Raw genomic sequence first — 26,983 nt, forward strand, 5'->3', positions numbered from 1 at the left:
AGTTTGGACCCCCCTGGTTTAAAGGATTAAATTCAGCGTCTCTCTGCCGTTCTCTTTACCACTACACTCTCTGTCTCCGCAGTGTCTTATTCTAAGTGGGCGAGGAACGAGACATGTTCACTTACCTGTGTGTGAGAGAACTCCCTCAGTGTCCGTGTAGCACTGGTGTAGCACAAGTAGTGGCCTTGTGTTACACACCGGCCCGAAGCCGGGGTGCAACCCAACAAAAAGATAAACCCGATACATAATAACGACAAAAAAAAATCACACCACGGCAGAATGACGAGAGTTGGTTAATAGTTGGGTTGTGGTCACGTGGTTCTGATGACGTGCGGAGGCAGCGCGATTTTTGAGTGGAGGGCGGAAGTAAACATGGAGGACACTGTGGAGAGTCAGGAGAGCAGCTATTGTGCAACTTTAGACCCCATTTCTCGGGAGAGATATAAACAGATAGTTAAAAAATATATTTCTTTGAAAATGTCCGAATACACCACAGAAGTAAAGGATTTGCCTACTATCGAGGCTGTGGATATCACCAACTACTTGGTCCTCCAGACTTCTTACTACACTAGGCAGCAAATGAAAGCTTTCAAGAGTCTGGAGGCGTACAATTTTTTTGTCAGCGGGTGGGTCCACAACCTTGGAACAAAACGTCTCCGTGATGGATACAGTTTGGTGTTTGCAAGGGTGAGTGTTTGTTCTTATATTGCTTTATCTTAAACTCCACTGTCACTAGGCTCAAATCCGGGCTCTCAGCCGTCTGTTGCATATCCAAAATCGCCTCTGCACATCGATGCTGTTCTGCCTTAAGCTTCATTCTTTTCTCTCGTTTGAGAACTGATTCCGATCTGAGTTTTCGTTCGTAGCCGAGATTGACCGTCGGAGCCCAGTCCTCCGACTCTTCGTCATCCAAAGCACTTGGGCAGCCTATAGTCCCAATCAAGTCAATATTAGACTACAGCAGAATGACGAGAGTTGGTTAATTTATTTGCTGAACAGGTAGCGAGCTTCAGGGTGGGCGATGCCAAAACAACAAACAAAACACACTAGAAAGAAAAACAGAGCTAACTTACCTCCCATGATTCCAAAACAAAATACAATTCTCTAACCTGTCTCCCTACCCGAAACAGGAGAAAAGAGGGGAATAAAAGAAAACGGCTTCCCACCCCTACAGCTACCAAGCCCAGGTACAACCCTTTTTCAGCATTGATATTGCAGCCCCGTGCAGTCACACACCACGACGGTCCCCAGACACACAGCTCACGGGAAACCAGGAAGTCTCCTCGCCGGCCCAGTCCAACCCCTTTTGTAGCTGGCCTCTTTCCTTCCTCCACCAATGGGTGGCCTCCACCTGGAAACAAGCATCATTGAATACAAATACAAACAATAACAACACCGTACCGCAAATAATGACCCTGGGTCATAACACCTTGTTAGACCTGCTAGTGCTACTTCGTGCCTTCTTTGCATGTGGTATAGGCAGTGTAGTTACCTTTAACCACAGTCTGAGGACAGATGGGAAATATACAAAAAATTCCACCACAAAAGAAGATTTCAAAGGTTTTTCAAAGGAAACATTTATTTGTACAAAAGTATCACTTAAGAACATAACTGCATGCCTCTGTTTAGTTTGGATTTCATGGTTTAAACATATAAGGAAGTAATAGTAACACAAGTCTGAGTTCACTGTCTGTTTTCAAATGCATTTCAGAAGCAGGAAAAGTCCTTATGTCTCCCTCCTGTTCCGCATCCTCAGGCCGCTCACCCCGACTTCCTTGGGTGTGTCTGCAGAGATTTGACCCTCCCCCTCCACGTTTGCTGACATTAAAATATTGCCTTCTATATCCTCCTCTGCTTCCTCCTCTGGATTTGAACTGCCATCACAGCTGAACTGCAGGCTCTCTGCCTCCATCACTGGGTCATCTTCATCAGCTTCCTCCTCTTCTTCCACTTCTGTGTCCTCGTCCTCCTCCTCCATCTGATCTTCCTTGTCCTCTTCCCCATCCTCGTAAGTGTCCTCTTTAGGGTAGTGGAAGACATCCTTGTGCTCGCTGAAGCTGACTTGCTTCTTCCTGCTATTGTTACACTGCAGCTCTTTCTTCACCTCCAAACCAACTCTTGTTGTCGTTCTTTCAGGACCTGGCTGGGATGATGGAGGACGGAGCAAGTGCCTTTTCTCTGCCTCCTCCTCACCATCCTCTTCCTCATCTATGTCTTCCTCTACTCCCATAGCTTCTTCTATTCCCTCCTCTTCTTCCTCTTCATCCTCATCATCTTTTGCTTCTGTGTCCTCCTCATCTTCTTCCTCTTCCTCTCGCACTATGGAAAGTTTCCTTGCCATGACCTCTTCCTCCTCTTGCTCCATCCTCTCTGCTAGGGCCCCAGCGGTGGGCTGTGTGGGGGGTTCCTCTAGTTTAACCGTCTTAAACCCACGTCTGAGGCAGGGTTCATCATACTCTGGGTAGGTCTCCTCTGGGTAACCTTCCCAGTCTGCACCGTATGGGACCTCCTCGGCCTCCATCTCTGGGGAGGCTCCCTCCAATCTGCTCTCTTGAATAGGCTGTGTGACCTGTCTCAGCTGCCTGAGTAATTTCTCCTCCTTTTTTGACGTGGTGGTTTTACTCCTCCTTCGTCTACCACTCCCAGAACTATTGTTCCTCCTGGACACAATCCTCTCCATCATCTCTTCAGGTTGGAGAAGTCTCTCCTGCAGCCTGGCAAGCTCATTAGCAATGATTGTGTTCTTCCTGGTTCCCACGGTTACTGCAGAGTTCTTCCCTGGTTTATTAGCCTTCCCCCTACAGGTCAGCTTATGTATGATGTAAAGGATGTAAAGAAGGATCCCAAAGCCATATAAGGGTATCACTTGAGTCATCAGGTTGTACTTTTTGCCTCGTCTTGTTTTTTATTTTTTTATTTATTTTATTTTTTTATTTTCAGTTGTTACAGACGGGACAGACATGAGTGAGGGATAGGAAAGGGAGAGAGAAAGAGGAAGGAAAAGAAAAACAGAAGGGGAGAGGGACAGTGAGAAAGGGGGAGAAAAAAAATCTCCTGGATCACCTGTTGAGAGGAGAAGAATAGAAAACAAGCAAAAAACAAAGCAACATACTAAACACAACACCATCGCATTAATCTAGCTAAGTGTAAACAGCAGTAAATACTAAAAATTCAATGTTGTTGTGCAGCACGCAGGACAGACAGCGCACAATGTGCTTCGAAGTAGCAGCCTAGAAAGGTGTAATTTAAGTCTACGAGCAGTGAACACCCGTGTGCATACTTGTGTGGATCAGCGCACTTGTATTCAAAAGGTTTCCCCATGTAATGGTCTGCAAGAGGATGTAGAGAGCCATAGCCCCGCCCCCAGGGCATGAAGCAGGCATGGAGGAGACTCAGGCCCCAGACATCCAGAGGCCTCAGAGTGCGAGAGCCCAAGGAGGACCACCGGAGGGGCATCCGTGCCACCCTCATGGGAAGGGCTGAGGATCCCCAGACGAGGCGTCATCCAGTAGCCACCGAGCAGAAGCTAGAGGGGGCTGCACCGGCGTGCCCGCCGGCTCTGCCAGCAGCCAGCTGTGCCGGAGGAGGCCTGACCGAGCAACAGGCGCCAGGCCCCGCCAGGTAGCCCCCGGGAGTGAGCCGGTACATACCTGAGTGCCCAGCCCCGGACACCAAGAACCACCAATGCACCGACCCCTGAGGGCATCAGTCACCGGCAGGGAGTGTGGTGAGGGGAGATAGGCCTGGGAGTTCCCAGAGAGGCGGAGTCTAAGACCCGACCTGACATATACACACAGACAAACAGGCACACACAGACACAAAGGATTTCAAAAGATTTTAATAGGTTAGTTTAAGATTTTGAGCAAACAACAGAAATAAGTGTGTGATAACAACATCTCACTCCTCAGAATTATGTAAGAAGGCTTCATTTCATAATGACAGTAAAGCAAATACAGACAGATGTGTAGAGAAAATAATCACATAAATATAATAACTGCTAATAAGAAAACCCTCCTGATGTCCATAAATACGGTGAAATCAAAGGTTCCTAAAGTTATAAAGTAACATGTCAGGTAAAGTTCTTCATGTTTGAACTTGAGTAAATGTGTTGATCTAGTTTCCAACAGTTGCAGCAAACACATGGAGCAACACAACGAGAACACACAGTGAGGTGAAGTGAGTGAAGTGGATCAGGTTTTCACCACTGCAAAACACACCCGCACATGTCGGGGAAGTGGGAGGAGCGGTGGAAGGAGTGGTGGGAGGAGTGGTGGGAGGAGGAGAGGTTTGTAATGAACTGTCTGGGGAGGGGAAGGTAACAAAGCCTGGTGGTGTCCCTGTAACTGTGTCGCTGATCCATTGCTGGTACTGGGACACAGGAGTGTAGGTTGAAGGACTGTGGTAGGACTCGACTTAAGCGGTCAAAGAAGTGCAGGAGACTGATGCTGTCCAGTGTAGCAAGTGATTTATTCACCATTCTGTGGCCCAAGAATATTTACAAAGAAATAAATAAGAAACTCAACTCTATAATAAACTCAATTCAAATAAACATAACTGAACTTAAATCAACGGAAATTAAGGTCAAACTGCACACAGCTACACTGACCTGAACCCTTCTTCTGAAACACCTGAGTTCGTCTGCTTAAATAGTCCCCTTAATCAAACACTTTCTCCTCTGGACTATTCCATTCAGTAGGTAGGTGAGATGAACATGATTATATTCATCCTCTACTACTCCTCTTGACTGCCAACATAAACTCTTGTGTAATCAATACATATCACAACATTAAATCTATTTCTTTATAAACCCTTTAAAATCAACTTTATTAAATTATAAGAATTCTTCCCCTCCTGCCCTTGGTCTCTTCCTGTGACCTCAGATGAACCCAGAAGGTATAAAGCAGGAAGTAGAACTACATTTCCTCCTTTTGCTTCTGGAAGACAGGTAGGTAAAGGTAAGTTCAAACAATACAAATTAACAGTTGAAATAAATAACATGTTAACTTAACAAACTTGCATGAATTGATTTAAACCAAGATGTTATATTATATAATCTGTAAAAGTGCAGAACATAAACAAACCCGGGATAGTAGATGTTTGCCTATTGCAGATTACATGTGAAATATGGTTAAATCAAAACAAGAATGTTAACTAAGAATGTAGACAAATGGTCTTCTCACCCACTTTGTCACACTCCCCCCCCCCCCCCCCCCTTAAGACCGTTACTCCTCTGAGTCACGGGACAGGAAATCAGCAATGACATTCTTATGTCCAGGTCTATACTGGACCTGGAAACGAAAAGGCTGGAGAGATAAATACCATCTTGTTATCCTGGCATTAGTGTCTTTCTTATTATGAATCCATTGCAAAGCACGATGATCAGTCTCAAGAACAAACTCTTTCCCAACAAGATAATATCGCAAGGTGTCTAGAGCCCATTTAATCGCCAATGCCTCCTTTTCAATGGTCGAATACCTCATTTCCCTTGGAAAAAGTTTTCGACTGATGTACTGGACAGGCAACTGCTGCCCTTCCTCTCCTTGCAGTAAAACAGCTCCCAGACCCACCTCAGAGGCATCTGTTTGTACTGTGAATGGAAGGTTAAAATCTGGACACTGCAAAACAGGTTTCTGACACAAACAGTCTTTCAAATCATTAAATGCATCCTCAGCATCTTTCGTCCACCTGATCCTTGTAGGACTAGATTTTCTTGTCATGTCAGTCAATAAAGCTGCTCTTGAGGAAAAATTTGGAATTAGTCGACGATACCAACCTACTAATCCCAAAAATGATCTCAACCTTTTCTTTGTGTTTGGCAAGAGTGCTGCAGCAACTGCATCCACTTTTCCAACCTGAGGGCGAATGCCTCCACCCCCTATTACATAACCCAGGTACTGCACCTCGGGCTTGGCGATGTGACATTTCTTGGCATTTATGACAAGTCCAGCATTTGCGATACGTCGAAACACATCAGCAAGATGTTTCAGATGATCTTCCCATGTACCACTATAAACAACAATGTCATCAATGTAGGCAGCTGCATATTGTTCTGCACCCTTCACCTTTTCATGTCTTCTCTGTCTCTTGCTCTTTTTTGGTTTAGAACGAGTGCTAGACTCGTCCAATGGGGCATCCTCATTTGCAAAAGGTAATTCATCCCAACCCAAAGCATTAACCTGTAGCTCCTTAGCTTTTGACCTTGTGACCGCTAACAAACTTTCAACGGTTTCAGTCTGACAGGGATGCTTGGCTATTAGCTCTGTGAGTATTGGGAGATCACGGCCCAACACCACTTGATAAGGCAGCGTTTGCAGCACTCCCACTGAAAGAGTGTAACACTGGCCTTCTACTTCAATTGCAACTTCAGCAACTGGGTATGATACCTTATCACCATGAATACAGCACACATCCACTGTTGCTCCTGAAAAGATCACATCCCTGGGAAGACTGTCTTGTCTAACCAGAGAGCGATTACTTCCTGAATCTAACAGAGCTACACAGGGTTTGTCTTCAACAAATACCCCAATTGATGGCTCACGTTGCTGACATTAAATTTCATTTTTGTGATTCTCACTGACTTCAGTTTGTCTAGCAGAACACATGTAATTTTTACTAACAGACATCTTTGTACACTGAGCTTTAAGACGACCTATCTGACCACACAAATGACATGCTTTATTGGTTTTATTTTTTGTCTCAGATCTGGCAGGATCTGAGTTATACCAGTTCTGTCTTGTGTGCTTAACTTTCAAGTCAGGGCCACCACCTAACTTGTTGAATGGCACGTTGGAATTTGACTTAACTGGTGTGAAGTCTTTTGATGGTCGACGAGCTGCTAAGAAAGCTTCAGCCAGTTCTGCTGCTTCCTTGGAAGTCTTTGGGTTACGTTCCTTAACCCACGTCCGAAGATCAGGATTCAAAACCTTGAGAAACTGTTCCATGATGATGGCGTCTCCGATTTGATCCCTTGTCTTTGTTTCAGGATTCATCCACTTGATGTACAACTCCTTTAGGCGGACCTGCAGCTCCCTTGGTGTTTCCTCTGCTCCAAAGGTACTAGAACGAAACCTCATTCGATAGGTGTCAACACTTATTTCATATTTCTGCAAGACAGCACACTTTACTTTTGCATAGTCCATAGTGTCATCAATATCCATGGCTACATAAGCGGAACGTGCTTTGCCAGCTAGCAGTGGTGCTAGGTGAAGAGCCCACTCATCTCGCGGCCACTGGCAAGCATGAGCAATTCTTTCAAAGGTGATTAAATAATGTTCAATGTCCTCACCTTCATTGTAAGGTTGCATTTTTGGCCCCTTCCAGCCTGAATGTCTCACCAGTGTTGAAAGCTGTGCCTCACTGCGTTGATGTGCCGGCTCCAAGTCAAGCCTATTTGATTCTTGTGTGCTGGCAGATGGTTCTGGAGTAGGTGCTCTCGAAGAAGCCGATGTAGATGCTTGTACTTCAAGTAACTGATGCTCTAGATTGCCATGCTGCATCTGCTGTTGAAGCTGGGCAAACTGATGCCGGATTTGCCTCCATCTATCATCCTGGCGCTTGTGCTCTTGCTCCAGTTTAGCATCGCGTTCAGCCTGCTGTTGCATCAGAGTTTGCAAAAGTTTGGACAATTCAGCCACATTCTCTTGTCCAGAAATATGGCCACTTATTGCCCCTTGTTGGTCGCTGCCATCTTGTAAATCATCTGCTTCACATTCTGGAACATGCCCTCTCTTTGCTCGGGTAGACATCTTCTCCACTCCTTAATTGGCCTGGAATCCCACTGCTGCCACCAAATGTGGTAGGTAGTGATGGGCAGATGAAGCCCCATGAAGCACTGAAGCTTTTCATCCAATTGGTTCACCCCAACGCGAAGCTTCATGAAGCTTCATTTGCTCTAGCAGGACACCTACTGGACGTAAAAATAATAGCTGGCATGAATTTGAAGAGTGTGGCATTTTGCACACAGCCTGTAAATGTCAACAACAAAAGGAGTGTGTAAAACTTGTATATTGTAGTGATGGCAGTATACTGTGTATATTTATAGTGGCAGTATGGGAAATGATTATTTGGAAATGCTTGAAATGGAAATGATCATTTACTGTGAGGTGAGGTGTGGTTGGGGTGTGGACAGTAGTTGTGCTTTTGTAACGTTGAGGTATGGACAGCTACACACTGAGGCTTTGAGCCTCAGTCCTGCCTGTTCACATTTTATTCTGTAAAAACTAAATTTTCACTGCTTTTACGTCCTTTTTAGTGGGGAGAACATAGCTGGGATTTAATGATTTAACAAATCTTTTGAATCCTTTGTCCTCCACAATGCTAAATGGCTGGGAGTCCTCAATCACCATGCTGACCAGGTCTTCATCTATTTGAGATTGTTCTCCTGAGGAAAGACAATAAAGATAAAGCACAAATATAAATATCACACACGTAACTTATAACAGTTGTATAATATTGTTATATCATTTAGTAACATTACTGCATGCTATATTATCATTGCATTTGATGGCTCACCTGGTCTTGCTCCACAATCGGTGTTCCTCTTATTCTCATGCAAAGCTCTGTAGTGCCTAAGCATGGATGAGGTGTTGTTGTTATATCCCAGCTCCCTGGCACATAGCAAACACTTCACCTGGTACAAAAGTACAGACAGCTCAACATAAATTGTATTGCACCATCAGTATCATGACAATACATCTTCTGTAGAAATTTACATACCTTGTTGGGAGGAATAAGATCAAAATGTTCCCACACAGGGGAGGACATCCTCCTCTTCTTAGCTGGCTCCATTCTCTCCTGACTTTCCTCACTCTCATAAACCTCCAAACGGTCTCCAAACTCTCTCTAACCGCAACTCTCCATCAAACACCCACATTTTGAATAAAGTCTGAGGGTTTATATCTCTGTTGTATCTCGCGGCAAAGTTCGAACCACTTCATGAACCAGTCACGTGGTACAGCCGGGCAGCGAGGCTTCGGACGTCATCATTTTCAGCTCCTCCCATAAATGAAGCAAGCCTCGATACGCGCTTCGCGGAAACGCCCCCTCCATTACTCGACACACGCTCCGAAGCCTCGATACAGAACGTCCCATCACTAGTGGTAGGACTCGACTTAAGCGGTCAAAGAAGTGCAGGAGACTGATGCTGTCCAGTGTAGCAAGTGATTTATTCACCATTCTGTGGCCCAAGAATATTTACAAAGAAATAAATAAGAAACTCAACTCTATAATAAACTCAATTCAAATAAACATAACTGAACTTAAATCAACGGAAATTAAGGTCAAACTGCACACAGCTACACTGACCTGAACCCTTCTTCTGAAACACCTGAGTTCGTCTGCTTAAATAGTCCCCTTAATCAAACACTTTCTCCTCTGGACTATTCCATTCAGTAGGTAGGTGAGATGAACATGATTATATTCATCCTCTACTACTCCTCTTGACTGCCAACATAAACTCTTGTGTAATCAATACATATCACAACATTAAATCTATTTCTTTATAAACCCTTTAAAATCAACTTTATTAAATTATAAGAATTCTTCCCCTCCTGCCCTTGGTCTCTTCCTGTGACCTCAGATGAACCCAGAAGGTATAAAGCAGGAAGTAGAACTACATTTCCTCCTTTTGCTTCTGGAAGACAGGTAGGTAAAGGTAAGTTCAAACAATACAAATTAACAGTTGAAATAAATAGCATGTTAACTTAACAAACTTGCATGAATTGATTTAAACCAAGATGTTATATTATATAATCTGTAAAAGTGCAGAACATAAACAAACCCGGGATAGTAGATGTTTGCCTATTGCAGATTACATGTGAAATATGGTTAAATCAAAACAAGAATGTTAACTAAGAATGTAGACAAATGGTCTTCTCACCCACTTTGTCACAAGGACGTACAGACTCATAGCATCCAAGCACAATGAGAAGTCCACTCTGCAGCCAGACGGATCCACTCTGAGTCATCAGTGGTGCCCCAACACTAATCTGTGGAAAGACAGTGATGAAAGTTATCAGGACAGATGTGTAACTGTTAGAGGTCGACCTTTGTCACCCACTAAAGTTTGAACTTTGTTGGTAGTTTTGTTACAAACTGCTGAAATAAATTAAGTAATAAATAAATTGATCGTCCCAGTATAACACAGTCAGTAACACTTCATGGATATCAGTCTGTCCACTTAGGAAACATGAACCACTGTGAATCCACTTCAGCTGCTTTGGTGCAATGAAAGTGACGATTCCACAGACAGAAAGTTTCAGACAGCTCGTTTAAAGGAATCAGTTTCATCAAATAAATTAGAGGCTTTAGAAAAAACAACCTTTGATAAACATGAATATGAATATTTATGGTCAATTACAGCAAAACAAGTAAACCAAAGTGTGACTAAAGGTGAGATTATCTCAGTGACTGTCAACAACAGATTATAAGAAATAAACTTGTGCTCACCAAACATGAACCTGTCTCTCTAGTACAGATGATGCTGTCTGGGACCCCTGGATTGCTGGCTTTGCACTCATTGTTTCCCACTATTGGTGCTTTTGCCTCTTGCAGGTTGTTGCTGGAGTCTAGTTGGAGAGAATTTAAACATCAGGCTGTTCTAAAGACTCCAACACAATGCTGTAAAATACAATAAACATTTTATGATTTACCATTAAAGCCGATGGCCCAGCTGCTGGTCTCATTGTTGAAGGTGCTGTTTTGTGAGGCTAAGCAGATCGGCCGAATGTAGTCTGTGAAATTGACAGGAGCCGACAGCTTCAGAAGACAAATGTCGTTCTCACGAGTCGACGAGTTGAAGCCAGGATGGCAGGTGATGTTTACCACTGTGCGATTCACTTCATTTGGGTTTGGACCTGAGCGGCTGTTGCGGCCCAGATAGACCACCCTGCTACTGAAATCCCTTCACACACAAAAGATATTTTTATTGTGCCTCATGCTGATCATCAGCACAGGGCAAAGCAGTCGAGTCACGAGTTTCCTTTCAGGCCTTTGTTGTGTGTGTGTTTCTGTGTGTGTGCGTGCACAGGTGGTTGAACCTGCTGGCTCGTTACATGAATAAGTAATTAACGCTGATGGTCAGATTCATCCACAGCACTGAGTGCGTTCATGTTTCAGGTGCTGCATGGAGATCTAGTGTTTGAGAAGAGGAGCGAGCTCAACAAGCATCAGCAAACACACAAACTGTGCGTGTGCAGTTTGTGTCTCTGTGGGTGAGTGTACAGCTGGAGTATTCACCAGGAAGACACAAAATATTATCAGACATCAAAGTCAGCTTCTGCTGATCCTGAAGGTCTCTTTGAATGCCAGCATTACAGAGTGCAGGGTGTGGATATCAGCCACAGAGCTCATGTAACATCTGTTTACATGTTGTTGAACTGAGCAGTGAGGTCAGCTGATCACACTGCACACGAACAAAACACATGACTGTGACTTTTCCTCACTGAGTCTTTGCTCTCCAATCTTAGTTTCCCAGCATGTGTTCATTAACGAGCCTCACAGAGGTGTGTAGTTGTTTGTAATAGCAGCAGCTTTATGCTAAGCTAACCATCTTCTGTCATCAGTGGACAGAAAAATCAATGCTTCTCAAATACAAGGACATCTATGAAATGACTTTATAGTTTAGATTAAACTAATGTGGCGTCTGGTTTGATTGTTGTGCAGACAACTTTGCAGTTCAGCACTTTGGGCAGCAGCTGCTGTTTTTAAATGTTAGAAGAAGTGAGGAAATATTAAAAATATCTCTAGTGCACATGAATGCTACACTTCACCTTCACCTTCATATTAATATTCAACAAAGTGTAAACTGGCAGCACTGACTCACAGTGACATGGTGGATGCAGCTGTCAGCACCCACTGGTCGTTGATCAGAGACCCTCCAAACCCAAAACTGGTAGGCAGCTCTCCAAGACCAACATTAATCTTCCGAGGCCCTCCATCAACTCTTATATCAGCGAACCAGGGCCAACTTCCTGCTGCAGCGTCACCAACTCCTGTGATGCTGCTGCTGTTCACAGCCCTGCTGCCACATGCTGACAAAGCAGAGAGAGCACAGCTAAACATTAAAACCACTGAGAGAGAAAACACTGATCAACGCTCTGCTGGGAGATCCTGAGCTCTGACATTCATGTGGAAGTTACTCTAACATCAGACTGTGCTTTACATGTGATCCACAGACGTCCCTCCTCTGTGTCAGAACAAAAATCCTTTCAGTTTTCTATGTGCTCATTGCTGTCCAGCTGACAGAAGGAAGACGGGTTAAATGTCTTTGGATGCTTACCGGGCTGCTGTGAGTCACAACCTGAAAATGAGAAAACACAGACAAACCTGTGAAAGTGAGCAGTGATGGTTTTCTTCAACTCGAAGAACCGATCACACTAAACACAACACTTTAAAGCTGACTGCAGTTACAACCTTGATGAAGGTCAGAGTCGCCTGTGTCGTTACTCTGGCATCAAAGCTCTGGCATCGGTGTTCCTCATCAAATACATGTTCTCAGTTTACTCAAACATCAGTAACTGTAATATAAAGTTACTCTCTGCTGAATATCATCAACTGTTAGAAATCCAACACAACAAAGTAAACTAACGAACGCAACAACACGTCTGTAAAAGAAGCTGTTGATATCAAATAAAGAGTGAAGACGTCCGGTGACTGTGACTTCATTACATTATCATATTAAATACGATGCTGAATGACATTAATGCTAAATGGACTCCTTCCTTGTATCCAGCAGCAACATTTCGTTTAGAAACATTCGTACCTGTAATTAATCTCGTTCTTCTTCCAGCCCTGATAAAACCTCAGCAATGAGAGGAAGGAAATTCAAACAGTTTCTCACCTTTGCAGAAGAAAATGATCAGCACAGTGACGCAGCACACAAACTGCTGCAGAGCCATGGTTAACTGCAGCTGTTTCAGCTCACCTTAGACTTTAAATATGTCAGATGTATGTTCAGCTCCACCTGTTTCTAGAAGTCATCAGGGCCCCACCAAAGAATCGGTCAGACTCGTTGGTCTTTGTGCTGTTTGGACTGCAGTTAAGCTCGAGGCACTGAAAGTTGGAGCAGGTTTTTCAATCACAGCAACAGTCAGCTGGTGCTGCTTTATGCTGTAAGGTAGACCCTACAGTAGCAGGTAAAGTCCCCACACAGCAGACTGCAATCAGCCCTGATCAGTTTGTTACTGCCGTCATGTTTTTGGGATTTGTTACGCACACTTTGGGGCAAACATGACACTTTGTAGGTTACAAATAATCCTGTTAAATTAACACCACAGGAGAGAGAGGGGGCAGTGTGTGTACATGGGTCTTTATGTCTTTGTGTGGGTCACTAGTGGGTGGGTGGATCAGGGGCTGGCTGGCCCTTGGCCCCAGTGGGACATGGTCACCTCTCCCCTCTGGACACTTCAGCCCCTCCCTGGGATACGGGGGCTGGATTGTCCCCGGGGTCTCCCTCCATCTCCTGCTGGGTGTCCGTCCCAGGTGTCGTATCTTTGTTTTGGTTTTCGGTCTCTTACGGGTGCAGCAGCTGGCGACACATTTTATTTGTTTCTATCAGAAAGCCCTGAGACAGGTTTCCTTTTGTTTTTCCTCTGCAATCTCTGCACTTTATGGAACGCCAGGACTGCCATAATGAATTAATTAAATATACCATTAAATAATTAATTAAATGTGGCAATAATTAATTAATTACATGTGTCATAACTATTTATTTAATTAATTAAAATTGGAATTAATTAATTAAATAAATAGTTATGACACATGTAATTAATTAATTATTGACACATTTAATTAATTATTTATGTATTTCACATTTTAATTAATTATTGACACATGTAATTAATTAATTATTGACACATTTAATTAATTATTTATGTATTTCACATTTTAATTAATTATTGACACATTTAATTAATTATTGACACATTTAATTAATTATTTAATGATATATTTATTTATTTCATTTTGGCAGTCCTGACGCCTGGCTCTCGTCATGAAATAATTTTATCTGTCAGCCTCACCCATCAAACTCAGGGGGCGGGGTTAACGCTGCCCATGCAGCTTCTCTAACATTTGATTGGTTGCCGTGCAAAGTAAGTCAAAACAGGTCGATCCTAGATAATCGATTGCTTGTGTTATCCCAGAATGCAGATCAAATCACAGGCAGCAATGGTGGTGGTGTAGTTTTTCTGTCACCAGCTACACTTTTAACAGTGTTTTAGCCGCGAATGTCGCGACGTATGTCTGGTCAGGTTGTCAACATAGAACATGTTTGCAAAAGTGCTCAGATGTTTTCAGAGATTTCACTAGCTCTGCTAACAGTTAGCATGCAGAGTGCACCGAGGGGTTAACCGGTTTGTTTACATATTCCACTCTCCGTGTTCCACATGTTGCATTCGCAGATTCTCATTTTCACCGAACGATCGTCTCTTTCCGCCTGGTCTTGTGTCTCTGTGCTTCTGTAACATAAAGAACGAGCTGACATTTTTCTCACGAAACCAGCGATCAGCTCAGCAGACCCTCAGTTTACCTGCATGCATCCTCCTCCTCATCTGTCAGCTGTTTAACACCTGCTGCTAATTCAAGAAACACGCCTAGTTACCTGGTGATAGTCACAGTTTAACTGGGCAGCCGGTGCTCGATATAATGCAATGTCAGCGCATTTTTCTGCACAAGATAAGTAAATATAGTATTTTCCCCGAGCGCAGAGCTGCTGGAGCTTGTTTCCTTACAGAGCACTTTATAGGCGAGCCAGCTTTATCAGCGGCTGATGTCCAATCACCGGCACACAGCTTTCAAACCTCAGCTGAGTTTTAGCTCTCAGTGGTTAAACGCTGGACTTCATTCACTCAGGTTCTGTCTGTCGGGTCACGTTTACTTCGCTGTTTTATTTACAACTGAGCAAATCGGTTTGGCTGAGGTTAAAGTTACGTTTCATAACTGCATAGTTTCACAGACGTTTAATGGTTCACTGGCACATGTGTTAGACTGAACTATCATCTAAATATCATCTGTTTTTTAATAGTTATTCAACTGTATTCTAAGCACCAGCTGTCTGTTAGAATGTGATTTTTTCTCTCTCTGTTGGCAGAGGTATAAAAATACGCAGGAAAATCTGACGTGCATGGCGAACTTCACCGACGATATTTAGGGAGGAATAAACACACATCAAACATAAATGAACCATTTGCCTGTCTCCATAATTGAGAGAATTTTCTCTTCTTATCTCAACACTCTCTCTCTTTTTTTTTTCTCTTTTTTTGCTTTTTCGGTCATGTTATGTTTACCTGTCAAAGGCTTGTTACAAACTATGAACCACATTGTGCAGACTTCTGGATGTTAGAAGAAAACGAATACTGCTCATGAATGAGACTAAAGGCAGGAAGGTGTCCTTTAAAACTAAACATGTTAATAGGACCTCCCTGTTTATATCATAGTTTATGATATAGCACGTGTATTTCAGTAATAGCCTGCTGAGGCCACTATACGTGCTGGCCTCATATCAAATGTGAAGGCAGACTGAGTCTATGTTTGACGTTTTTTATATCTAATCTTCCTTTTCAAACATTTAAACAGCAGCGAGTCTGCAGCTGAGGGAATACAAATTCAAATTGTCGGAACAGGTTTGCTCGTTTCTTGGATTCATTTGGTGATTTATTAAATGTATAACTGTTATTCTAATCTGCTGCCGAGTCTCTTACACTTTTCTTTATGCTGTATATTTTCACGTCTCTGGAATAGTTGGCAGTTAGATAGTCAGCTGGGAAACTTTGTGTTAACTCATGGAGCTGAGGATATCGTGGATATGCTGACCTCGCTGCGTGGTGTACAGAGCGAGGTCAGCATGATTAATATTCACAATAAAAATATTAGCCGAACATCATGAAGTCTGTATGTGTTTCATAGTGTCGAACAACCTTTGTACAGTTAAAGCCAGCAGTTACTACATGACGGAAACACCAACGTTATCTCTTTTATGTGTTTATACACAGGTCACGCTGATTACTGAACAAAAACCCAAAGATCAGATGTTAAACAGATTTATTTGCTCTCTCTCCTCCTTAAACATGTTTTTAATGTTAGTTATAATTCAGACTGAAACACGTAGGACACATAAGAACATCAGGAAATAAAACACAGATAAATATAACCTCAGTAAAAGAAGTCAGCGGGGGTTACTACAGCTGTGTACCGGGGCCTGCGCTTTGTCGGTGGGATTGCTTGCGAGGCGAGCGGGTCTATCCCACGCTTTGCCGTGAGACTGGGACGACATCTCCGAAATCATCGAAGCACTTTTGCAAAGAGGCTGTATCTTGACAAACCGACCAGACACATGAAGATTAAACCACTACATTCTCGGCTAAAAAAATATTAAAACGGTATTTGGTAACACACAAACAGGGTTTTTCAAAGCTCAGTTCTGTTAGCTTCCACATGCCGGTTGTTGTGTGCTAGAAACAATGGCCACCAGGCCAAAGCAATGGTTTTGACTCGATCAGCGTTAGCCCCGCCCCCTGAGTTTGATGGGTGAGGCTGACAGATAAAATTATTTCATGATGAGAGCCAGGCGCCAGGACTGCCAAAATGAAATAAATAAATATATCATTAAATAATTAATTAAATGTGTCAATAATTAATGAAATGTGTCAATAATTAATTAAAATGTGAAATACATAAATAATTAATTAAATGTGTCAATAATTAATTAATTAAATGTGTCAATAATTAATTAAAATGTGAAATACATAAATAATTAATTAAATGTGTCAATAATTAATTAATTACATGTGTCATAACTATTTATTTAATTAATTAATTCCAATTTTAATTAATTATTGCCACATTTAATTAATTATTTAATGGTGTATTTAATTAATTCATTATGGCAGTCCTGGCGTTCCATATGCACTCTCTGTTCATACTAAATCATTTAAAGAACATTTTAACGTCGCACTCAACAACAAACAAAAAGTCTCTTCAACGGCTAAACTGCTTTATATTTCTTCACGCCAATACACGAGCCACCAGTAGAGTGACGGGGCTGCGAGTTTGAGACCTCTGCTCTAGAAAGTGCTACTCAAAGCAGGAAGGTGCTCAAAAAGTCATATTTAGTTTGCTGTTCTCTGGTTCTCTGTGTATTTAAGTCATGTCTTCCGTCATTGTTGTTGCTGGTCCGTCTGTGTATTCCACCCTGCGTCATCTGTGTATCTACCATGTCTCATCCGTGTGCTCTTCCTGCTGTCCATCGTCATTCTCCTCTGCTCGTTCTCATTCAGGTTTGTGCTTTGTAGTTTAGTTGTTTCCCAGTATAGTTTAGTTCCAGCTCCATTTGCCGTTTGTATTTACTTTCATGTTCAATAAACCACCTTTACACCTTCACGACTGCCTGCACTTGGATCCTCCTTCATTTCCTCCACACGGCTCACCTCACTCGCCGTGACAGTTGCCTTCACACATAAACCCAGTAATCCTGTGAGAAAAAAAATTAACCAGTTGTGTGTCCTGCTATAAATCACATGATCAGATCACATGATGAACTCTCTGCTGTAGAAAAGAGAATGTAAATGTTAGCGCCACGCAGGTGTATACACACTTTCTCACAGTGACCTCTGCATTTGGCAATACTAGGTCATAATAACACTCCGCTGGTAAATTCACAGACACAGAAAGTGGCATTTAAAAGGTTAAATCAGCACGCAACCTGGGATGTTGCTGTCATCTTTCCACTCCTTTAAAAACAGAGAAACACACATAGATGCATCCACCCTGTCGTCATGTGGAGGTGCAACCTCACTACTTTTAGCATTTATCCACCTCAATCAAATCTATGGTCAGAGCTTTGTGACTTCCTGCACATGGCGGGCCCAATTCATGCATTCAACGGACCCGTCTGTGTTTTGATTAAAATTTTGTTTCCTCATGAAGTCAGCAGTGGCTGGGTGAAAGCCGTTCATCAGAGCATGGCTTAACTGCTGCTGATGTGGGCTGGCCTTCTCTGCACGCTCTTCAAGGCCGCTATGTTTTCTGCCAACTTCTAACATTTGACATTTTCCAACAATACAGTGTGTTACCATAAGCAACAAGCATCCAGTAAAAACAGTTTCTTTCACACAAAATCAGTAAAACAGAAAAGTAGCAGCTTAAGGGTTAAGTCTGCCCACACTCATGTAAACATGAAGTCTCTCCTCTTCTGGTCTCTGTCATCCTCCTGCTTCTGCAAAAACAAGCAAACAAACACACACACATCCACCCTTTTCACTGTTTGGGTGGATTAGGCATTAGAAGTGACTAATTCTAAAATAGTTACTGTCGTCTCAATTTCAAGTCAGTCACATTTAGTCCACATCATCAGTCCAGCCACAGTCCAATCACATGCATTCATCTAGTCACATGCATTCATAACGATCATTGCTGATAGTGGAAAACCGTGCACAGATTAAGTATCCACTGACAACAATATTTCGTCATTCCAAAAACAAAAACAATTCTTATTGCTTTGAAATGGATTGAATCACTACAATCCTTTTAAACACAGGATTTACCATCTAATATGGTCAACGTCCTGCCCATACGGAAAAGAAATAGTAAAAACTGTGATTTACTCATGAAAGTGGCCACTTTCGCATTACTTTCATGCATTGTTTTAGTAAGTATCCAAAACATACAAGTTTCATTATATAATTTTTTAAGGGATCTTATATCTGTTTTCACTCTTATATGCTTTTCATACAAGTTTCACAAGACAGATACAAACTTTATAAGATTTATATATATCTTTTCCATGTGGGCAGGTAGGTGAATTTTCTCAGAATCCAATTGTAATCTAGAGAAACTCACCTTATATTTGCTCTCAATTAGAGTATTTTATAGCGCTGTTGCCCCCCATCTTGCAGGCCTGCTTTTAAATCATCAACACACAAAATATCACCCCAGAGGGGCGATACCTGGCAGGTTTTTTCCTAAGTGCACTGTTACAAAAAAACCAAACAAAAAAACATATTAGGCCCGGTTCAGGACATGTCTAAGTGTAAAAAAAACCCCAGTCTTTCTCTTAGAAAAAAGAAAAACAACCTAAACCTAACTGGCAGAATCAGCCCGGTACTAAAACAAAAACCCCAAAATCTACCAGAAAAAGGAAAAGTTTTGCCTTCAGGTGAAATAACAGGCTGTAGGGGTTGGAACCTGCCATGCAGTCACTGCTTCTGGCTTTAATTAACAACTGATGCTTACATGGTCTGAAATCAGGCTTAAGAGTCTTTTTGTTTTGTTCATTTTCCCCACATCGTATTTACTGGTTGCCCACAAGTGCTCCAGAATATCACACAGTTCTGGAAAGTCTGGGGCCAACTGACCTAGTTCCACCTGCTAAACACACACTTTCTTTATGAGCAGCTGCACAGTTCAAACATCACTAATGTTCACCATTAAAAGCTTCCTAACACTTCATATCAATGTTTTATCACTGGAATGTGAATTTTCTTCCCCAAACACAAAACGTGTAACATGCTGTCAGGTATTTCACAAAACAAGTTTGGTCTCATGTAATCAGAGTGTATATCTGGGTGAAGCTTCAGCCACACATCAGAAACAGGAAACTCAACCCTCTGCTACATCTTATTCACTTCTTTTATAATCCAGTCATCCTTCCCTGATCCAGTAACAATCAGCTAATTTGCATATCAGCTATTAACCCACTAAGCTGACAGGACAACAGAGATGCGTGTTCAACATGTTATGACAAAAGAGAATTTACTTCTTACAGTAAATTACTTGTGCTGCACCAATCAAGCAGAAAGTATTTGACAATTTACTATATCAACAACTAAACTTATTGTCTGATCACTGGTTGGTCAAACCAGATTTTTCCCACAAAAGTTAAACTGTTGTCCTGCAACCCAGAGAGTTAACTGTCAGCAGTGGATACACTCAGCGTTTGATAACAAGTGTCTGTGAAATTTGCACAATTTTAACACTGACGACAGATAACAAGCTGATCTTCACTGCATGTGTGTGTGTTAGTAGGCAGGTTCAATGCATGTGTGTGTGTTAGTAGGCAGGTTCAATGCATGTGTGTGTGTTAGTAGGCAGGTTCAATGCATGTGTGTGTGTTAGTAGGCAGGTTCAATGCATGTGTGTGTGTTAGTAGGCAGGTTCAATGCATGTGTGTGTGTTAGTAGGCAGGTTCAATGCATGTGTGTGTGTTAGTAGGCAGGTTCAATGCATGTGTGTGTGTTAGTAGGCAGGTTCAATGCATGTGTGTGTGTTAGTAGGCAGGTTCAATGCATGTGTGTGTGTTAGTAGGCAGGTTCAATGCATGTGTGTGTGTTAGTAGGCAGGTTCAATGCATGTGTGTGTGTTAGTAGGCAGGTTCACTGCATGTGTGTGTGTTAGTAGGCAGGTTCAATGCATGTGTGTGTGTTAGTAGGCAGGTTCAATGCATGTGTGTGTGTTAGTAGGCAGGTTCACTGCATGTGTGTGTGTTAGTAGGCAGGTTCAATGCATGTGTGTGTGTTAGTAGGCAGGTTCAATGCATGTGTGTGTGTTAGTAGGCAGGTTCACTGCATGTGTGTGTGTTAGTAGGCAGGTTCAATGCATGTGTGTGTGTTAGTAGGCAGGTTCAATGCATGTGTGTGTGTTAGTAGGCAGGTTCAATGCATGTGTGTGTGTTACTAGGCAGGTTTAATGCATGTGTGTGTGTTAGTAGGCAGGTTCAATGCATGTGTGTGTGTTACTAGGCAGGTTTAATGGCTGTGTGTGTGTTAGTAGGCAGGTTCAATGTGTGTGTGTGTGTGTGTGTGTGTGTGTGTGTGTGTGTGTGTGTGTGTGTGTGTGTGTGTGTGTGTGTTAGTAGGCAGGTTCAATGCATGTGTGTGTGTTAGTAGGCAGGTTCAATGCATGTGTGTGTGTTAGTAGGCAGGTTTAATGGCTGTGTGTGCAGTGGAGCTGCAGATTCAGCAGGGCTTTGTCCTCAAAGCTGCCTTTCCTTCACATTTCTCTGTTTATGTGTGTTTATGTGTGTTTTAGTTTTACCTTTGTTGCGATCCTACGGACTCTTTATCAACCTCCACAAGACAGCCGGCCACAGTTTTCCAGCCGAATGTTCATGTGTTCTCACATTAACAACAACAGACCTCCATGCTCTCTTCTCCCCACCTCTCACAGCTTCTGTCTCTCTCCTGCATCGGCAGCAGTTCACGGTGGTGGCGTGTCAGAGGCCCAGGGGGCCGTTCTTCTTCAGCTTTGCCTTTTGTCTTTCACTCTTTTCAGTCTCTGCCATTTCAGTTCCCAGTATAGCAAATGTGAAACTCAGACAGTCTTTTCAAGTCCATTCACACACATTGATGTCGCTGGTGAAGCTCCCAGCTTGTGATTGGGAGCACATGCTTCCATCCACTATGGCATGTGTACATGCTGCTGAACCCTGTAAGGTTTAGGGCAGTGTTGCTGTGTGTTCACATTGTTGAGTCTTGAAGTCGACGCCGTTGCTCTCGAACTGCATTTTCTCTTCAGGGAGAGATTGATTGCCCTCGAAGCTTGTTCTTCATCGTGAGGTGTACATGGAGTGAAGCTGTGTAATATTCAGTCAAAGCACAAACTGCATGATGTCACTGTAACCACCACAGAGACAGGAAGTGTTTTTATGACTGAAACACTGAAATGATGCTAACGGCTGTCGTTAGGCTCACTGACAGCAGTGCTGATGTGTTCATGTCAAACACTGGCTCAGGTCAGACTCCTTCATCCTTCTCCAGCGTGAGGCCGCCCTCAGACCCACAGGAGCTCTGACCTTTGACCTCCTGACCCTATCCACTTCAGTCTCTTTGCAATGCAAATCCATCCAAACTGTAGCAGAACAAAAGAAGCTGGAAGCTGTTCTCTGAATGATGTTCATCTACGGTTGCCAACTCCCTGAAAAATAAATAAGGGACACCTCACGGCCAGGGCTGGACGACCCGCAAAAATTCATAACGTGAGAATGAATTTTTCACACTCAGCACCTGTTATCTCGATCTCTACCCCATCCCGGCCCATTATCTTGGATACTTTCTCTCCTGTTTCACTACCTGAGCTGGTAAAATTAGTGAATTCAGTGAAAGCATCCTCCTGTTCACTTGACATTGTACCTGCATCATTATTCAAAAATGTCTTCCAGTCTATTGGCCCATGTGTGCTCACTTTAATCAACTCTTCACTGGCGTCTGGTATAGTTCCAGTTTATTTTAAAAACGCTGCTATTCTCCCACTTTTAAAACAACCTCAGCTTGACCCCTCTCTTTGGAGCAGCTACAGACCTATCTCTAAGTTACCGTTAATTACTAAGCTTCTAGAAAAGGTTGTGGCTCAGCAACTTATGGCAGCTCTACATAAACATGGTTTCAGTCCGGTTTTCGTCGATTTCACTCCACAGAGACAGCTCTTCTTAGGGTCTCAAGCAATATCTTGATGAATAATGATGCAGGTAAATGCTCTGTTCTACTCATGTTGGACCTCACATCAGCTTTCGGCACAGTTGACCATCACATCCTCATTGAAAGGCTGAAAAATTGGGTGGGTGTATCTGGAACTGCCTTAGAGTGGTTCTCCTCTTATCTCCATCACCGATCCTTTTCTGTGGCGGTCTCCGATTTTAGGTCATCCTCTACCTCCCTTACTTATGGTGTCCCTCAAGGGTCAGTTTTGGGGCCTTTATTGTTTTTAATTTATCTTCTCCGCCTCCAGCATATAATGGACTCTTTTGAGGACATTTCTTATCACTGTTATGCTGATGATATTCACTTGTACGTTTCTTTTTTATTTTATTTTATTTTATTTTTGTCCCGTTTGGATCTTTAGCATCAGAATTGTTGTCTTAAGACCAAGAAAGATGCCAAGCGGATTTATTTTACCAAGTGGATCATCATGGCCTTGCCATATTGGTCCATTTGATTGACCTTTATTATAATTATGTATTTATTTTATTTTCAGTTGCTACAAACGGGACAGACATGACTGGGGGATAGGACAGGGAGAAAGAATGAAAGAAAGAGAGGGAGAGAAAGAAACAAAACCAAAGGGGAGAAGAGACGATGAGAAGGGGGGGAAGAAAGAAAGAAAAACAAACAAAACTCCTGGGTCACCTGTATGGAGAAAAAAAACAGAAGAGAAAGCAAACAGCAAAGAGCAACATAATAAAAAAACAGCACCATCACAATAAACTAGCTAGCAGTAGATATCAGTAGATATTAAATATTAAACGATATTGTGCAGCACACAAGATAGACAGCGCACAATGTGCTTTGAGGCAGCAGCCAAGAAAGCTGTAGTCCGCGTCTGTGAACACCCGTGTGTACACCTGTGTGCACACCTGTGTGGATCAGCATGCTTGTGTTCCAAAGGTTTCTCCATGTAACGATCTGCTAGGGAGTGTGGGGGGGCCACAGCCCCGTCCACCAGGGTATGAAGCAGGTATGGAGGAGATCCAGGCCCCAGATATCCAGAGGCCCCAGAGTACAAGGACCCGAGGAGGACCACCAAAGGGAGGGAGCCGTGCCACCCTCCTGGGAAGAGCTGAGTAGAGCTCCAAACGAGAGGTCCCCCCGCAGCTACGGAGCAGAGGCCAGAGGGGGTTGCAGTGGCGTGCCCGCGGGCTCTGCCGGCAGCCAGCTGTGCCAGAGAGGACCGAGCTTCAGGCCCAGAGGCCAGAGGCCTGAGGGCATCCCACCCCCCGGAAGGAGCCCAGCCGGGCCACAGGCGCCAGGCCCCGCCAATCGGCCACCAGGAGTGAGCCGGTACATACATGAGCGCCCAGCCCCAGACGACAAGGACCACCAACACACCAACGTCTGAGGGCATCAACCACCGGCAGGGAGTGTGGTGAGGGGAGATAGGCCTCCGTACTTTAGAGGGCCTGAGATGTTCCCAGAGAGGTGGAGTCTAAGACCCAACCTGACATATAGACACAGACGAACAGGCACACGCAGACACAGACGTGCATTCCCACCCCATATGCACCACCAAATACTCGGCACTCACCCAACGTGTAGACAGACACAAATAGACACTGCACAGACAGTCGCACTCCCCAAACACAGTTGTACGTTTCTTTTAAGCCCCAGGATTTATCTAAGCTTCAGCATCTGAAGGATTGCTTAGATTCGATCAAACGTTGGATGGCTGCAAATTTCCTCCAACTCAGCGAGGGGAAACCCGAAGTCCTCGTATGCGCCCCTGATAGGTTTCTATCGCAGATAGTGAAAGCCCTCGGTCCTCTCTCACTCTATGTTAAATCCTCTATCAGGAATTTAGGTGTCACCTTTGACTCCAGTCTCACATTGGATGGGCATGTCAAATCTCTGGTTCGGTCTTGTTTTTATCATTTAAGAAATGTGGTTAAGCTAAGCCCGATTTTATCTCGCTCTGAACTGGAGATTGCTATACATGCATTTATTTCGTCACGCTTGGATTATTGTAATTTGCTGTTTATGTTCAAGGTTCTTTATTTGTCACATGCATAGTTATACAAGTATAACACACAGTGAAATGTAGCCTGACACGCTCCTCGACATGTGCAAAAATGGGGGGGGGGGGGGGGGGTACACAATGTACATTTCAAATGTACATTTGAAGTGTACATTGTGCCTTGGTTTAGTGTCTGGAAGAGTCCTGTCTCAGTCAATTATAGATGATGTGAGAGGGCGGGTGTGTGTGTTTAGGGCCTGGATGGCTTGGGGATAGAAGCTCCTCTTGAGTCTCTCTGTCCTTGCCCGGATGATGCTGAACCTTCTACCAGATTGCAGGAGTTGGAACAGTTTGTTGCCAGGATGGGACGGGTCCTTCAGTATCTGCTCTAGTCCGGCATCTCCTGGTGTCTCCTGGTGTGTCTAAGCAAAGGTTCTCTGGATCGTCTGCAGGTTGTGCAAAACGCTGCAGCTAGGCTTTTGACAAAATCCTCCAAGTACTCACATGTGACACCGTTATTATCTCAGTTACACTGGCTTCCTGTTAAATTTAGAGTCAATTTTAAGATCCTGGTCTTGACCTACAGAGCTGTGCACGGACTGGCACCAGCCTACATCTTTGATCTGCTACAGCCCGATGTCCCCAGCAGGTCTTTGAGGTCATCTAATCAGGGCTTACTTGCTTTAAAAAATACTAAGAGGAGGACTAAGGGTGGTAGAGCTTTTGCCACTGTGGCCCCGAGACTGTGGAACTCTCTCCCCCAAACATTAAGAACTGTGGACTCAGTCGCTGTTTTTAAAAAACAACTCAAAACTCACCTTTTTAAAACTGCTTTGGTTAATTTTTTTGCCTGTTTTATTTTCTCTTTTTAAATCTTTTTATGACTTGTAATCTTATGTGCAGCACTTTGTGATTCTGTCTTGAAAGGTGCTATAGAAATACAAATGTATTTATTTATTTATTTATCTGTCGGTGCTGAAGCAGACGTCACTGATCACATGACTCTGAGGGATGTTTCCAGCACCTCGCTGAATCTGAGCCATGAAGATTTAAAGCAGCTCTGAAGGCAAAGCAGGTCTGAGGCTGTGTTAGCAAGCTGTACCTAATAAAGTGGCAGCAAGGACTCAGTCAGTAATGACCAGAGCCAGCAGGGGGCAGCACAGAGAGGCGCTGCCAGAGGAGCAGGCTGACAGCAGACTGGTCATATTCCATCATCTATACTGAAATAATAAACAGGCACACAGCCAGAGGTTCTGCTTTGCTGCAGGGTCTCTTTGTTCTTCACATACGTGTCGGGCCGAGTGTAAATCCTGAGGCTGAGCGGCCTTTGTACACACACACTTCTAAGCAGGGCAAAGCTGTCAGCACAAACAAGAAGTGAGGAGAAATCCAGGCAGCCGGCCTGTGTCTGTCCAACCGGTCAGAGAGCTCTTTACATGCAGCAGGATTTTTAAAGTAAAGTTGCAAATCCAGCTGCTAATCCAAATGTTAATCCCTGAGCTAATCTGTGATCAACAGTGAAGGGATTGAAATGAGGAGTGGAATCACCATTTTAAAAATCATTTTTTTAACATGGAATTCAAAGATGAATTTACAAATTTATTCTGCAATTCATGATTTAAGCACAGAATTCTTTATTTCGATGCGCCTGGTTCTTGTGGTCCCCCATAAAGTCATATATACAATATGTCTGTGAAGGTTCTCAGTCATCCAGGTCATCGTAGTCAATTTGTATTTTATTTGATGTATTGACATAAAAGACAGAAGAAAAAGGCCATGTATAGCAGGACTACTCAATTACACACTGAGGTGGGCCAGATTTTCTAACCAAAACAACATTTCCCTGGCTCAGACATTATGCAAAATAAATATTTGTCAGTCTAAACCATGATGGGGAGGAGACGGGGAGAACCTCTTCCCTGAGTACAGCTACAAAACCCACTTTCTGAAACAGACCCTGCTCACCATTCAATTCAATTCTGAGCTAACAAGTTGCACGTTATTGTTGGATGCGCTCGTAGGACCGGATTTAAAATAGCATGACAAACATATCATACATGTTAAAGCCAAACAGTGTCATCAACGTAGCCGGAGAACATCTGCTAATAAGATGAAGTTAGCTAAGTCGCTATCTCATCGTAGCAAAAAAAGGCAGCACCTACCGTTCTTTATGCAACTTCAAATGTCGGACCAAGTAGGAAGTTGTTCCATCTCCGTCTGTGATTCTCTTCTTGCATGTTTTGTATGTTGCATTTTGTTTTTTGTTTACTACTTCGTAGTTTATGTACCTGAAAGAAATTACTCTTGGGAGCATTTTTGGCTCGAGCGTTTTTTTAAATCTGGTTAATTTGATTGGCTGTGCTACAGCTCACGCTCACATACGTACGGAGTGTGGTAAGAATGAATGAAGAGAACTAATGGTCCGCACTTTTTATATGATATGTATGTTAAATTTTAGATTTGGGTAAAATATCAAGTCTTTTCAAGTAAACAGGTTCAAGTCAAGTCACAAGTCTTACAACATTTTTTCAAGTCAAGTCTAAAGTCA

The 26,983-nt window shown here is 43.1% G+C and overlaps 3 protein-coding genes across 3 annotated transcripts; all 3 read right to left on the minus strand.

Annotated features, from left to right (window-relative positions):
* Positions 1 to 966: 966 nt before the first annotated feature.
* LOC309714046 (uncharacterized protein) lies at positions 967 to 3,735 on the minus strand. Its single transcript, XM_082546113.1, has one exon. It carries the CDS (start codon positions 2,873 to 2,875, stop codon positions 1,727 to 1,729), a length of 1,149 nt encoding a protein of 382 aa, XP_082402239.1. The 5' UTR covers positions 2,876 to 3,735; the 3' UTR covers positions 967 to 1,726.
* An 87-nt stretch (positions 3,736 to 3,822) lies between these two features.
* Positions 3,823 to 13,121, minus strand: LOC309714047 (chymotrypsin-like protease CTRL-1). Its single transcript, XM_082546114.1, has 7 exons — positions 12,839 to 13,121; positions 12,278 to 12,298; positions 11,822 to 12,029; positions 10,650 to 10,900; positions 10,447 to 10,565; positions 9,890 to 9,986; positions 3,823 to 4,391 (listed from the first exon to the last, which is right to left on the minus strand). Exons 1-7 carry the CDS (start codon positions 12,894 to 12,896, stop codon positions 4,114 to 4,116), a joined length of 1,032 nt encoding a protein of 343 aa, XP_082402240.1. The 5' UTR covers positions 12,897 to 13,121; the 3' UTR covers positions 3,823 to 4,113.
* LOC309714048 (uncharacterized protein) lies at positions 8,023 to 9,054 on the minus strand. Its single transcript, XM_082546115.1, has 3 exons — positions 8,716 to 9,054; positions 8,512 to 8,629; positions 8,023 to 8,380 (listed from the first exon to the last, which is right to left on the minus strand). The coding sequence occupies exons 1-3, from the start codon at positions 8,785 to 8,787 to the stop codon at positions 8,220 to 8,222; spliced, it is 351 nt and encodes a 116-aa protein (XP_082402241.1). The 5' UTR covers positions 8,788 to 9,054; the 3' UTR covers positions 8,023 to 8,219.
* Positions 13,122 to 26,983: the final 13,862 nt, after the last annotated feature.

This window comes from Aulonocara stuartgranti (genome assembly GCF_965226115.1).
Source record: "Aulonocara stuartgranti genome assembly, chromosome: 9".
In the NCBI taxonomy this organism is placed as follows: Eukaryota; Metazoa; Chordata; class Actinopteri; order Cichliformes; family Cichlidae; genus Aulonocara; species Aulonocara stuartgranti.

Coding starts and splice junctions, on each gene's coding strand:
- LOC309714048 (XM_082546115.1), bottom strand. CDS start 8,787: ATGGAGCCAGCTAAGAAGAGGAGGATGTCCTCCCCTGTGTGGGAACAT. Junction 8,630..8,715: donor ATCTTATTCCTCCCAACAAG/GTATGTAAATTT, acceptor CTTTTGTACCAG/GTGAAGTGTTTGCTATGTGC. Junction 8,381..8,511: donor CGATTGTGGAGCAAGACCAG/GTGAGCCATCAA, acceptor GTCTTTCCTCAG/GAGAACAATCTCAAATAGAT.
- LOC309714046 (XM_082546113.1), bottom strand. CDS start 2,875: ATGACTCAAGTGATACCCTTATATGGCTTTGGGATCCTTCTTTACATC.
- LOC309714047 (XM_082546114.1), bottom strand. CDS start 12,896: ATGGCTCTGCAGCAGTTTGTGTGCTGCGTCACTGTGCTGATCATTTTC. Junction 12,030..12,277: donor TTGTGACTCACAGCAGCCCG/GTAAGCATCCAA, acceptor CTGCTTTGTCAG/CATGTGGCAGCAGGGCTGTG. Junction 10,901..11,821: donor GCTGCATCCACCATGTCACT/GTGAGTCAGTGC, acceptor TTGTGTGTGAAG/GGATTTCAGTAGCAGGGTGG.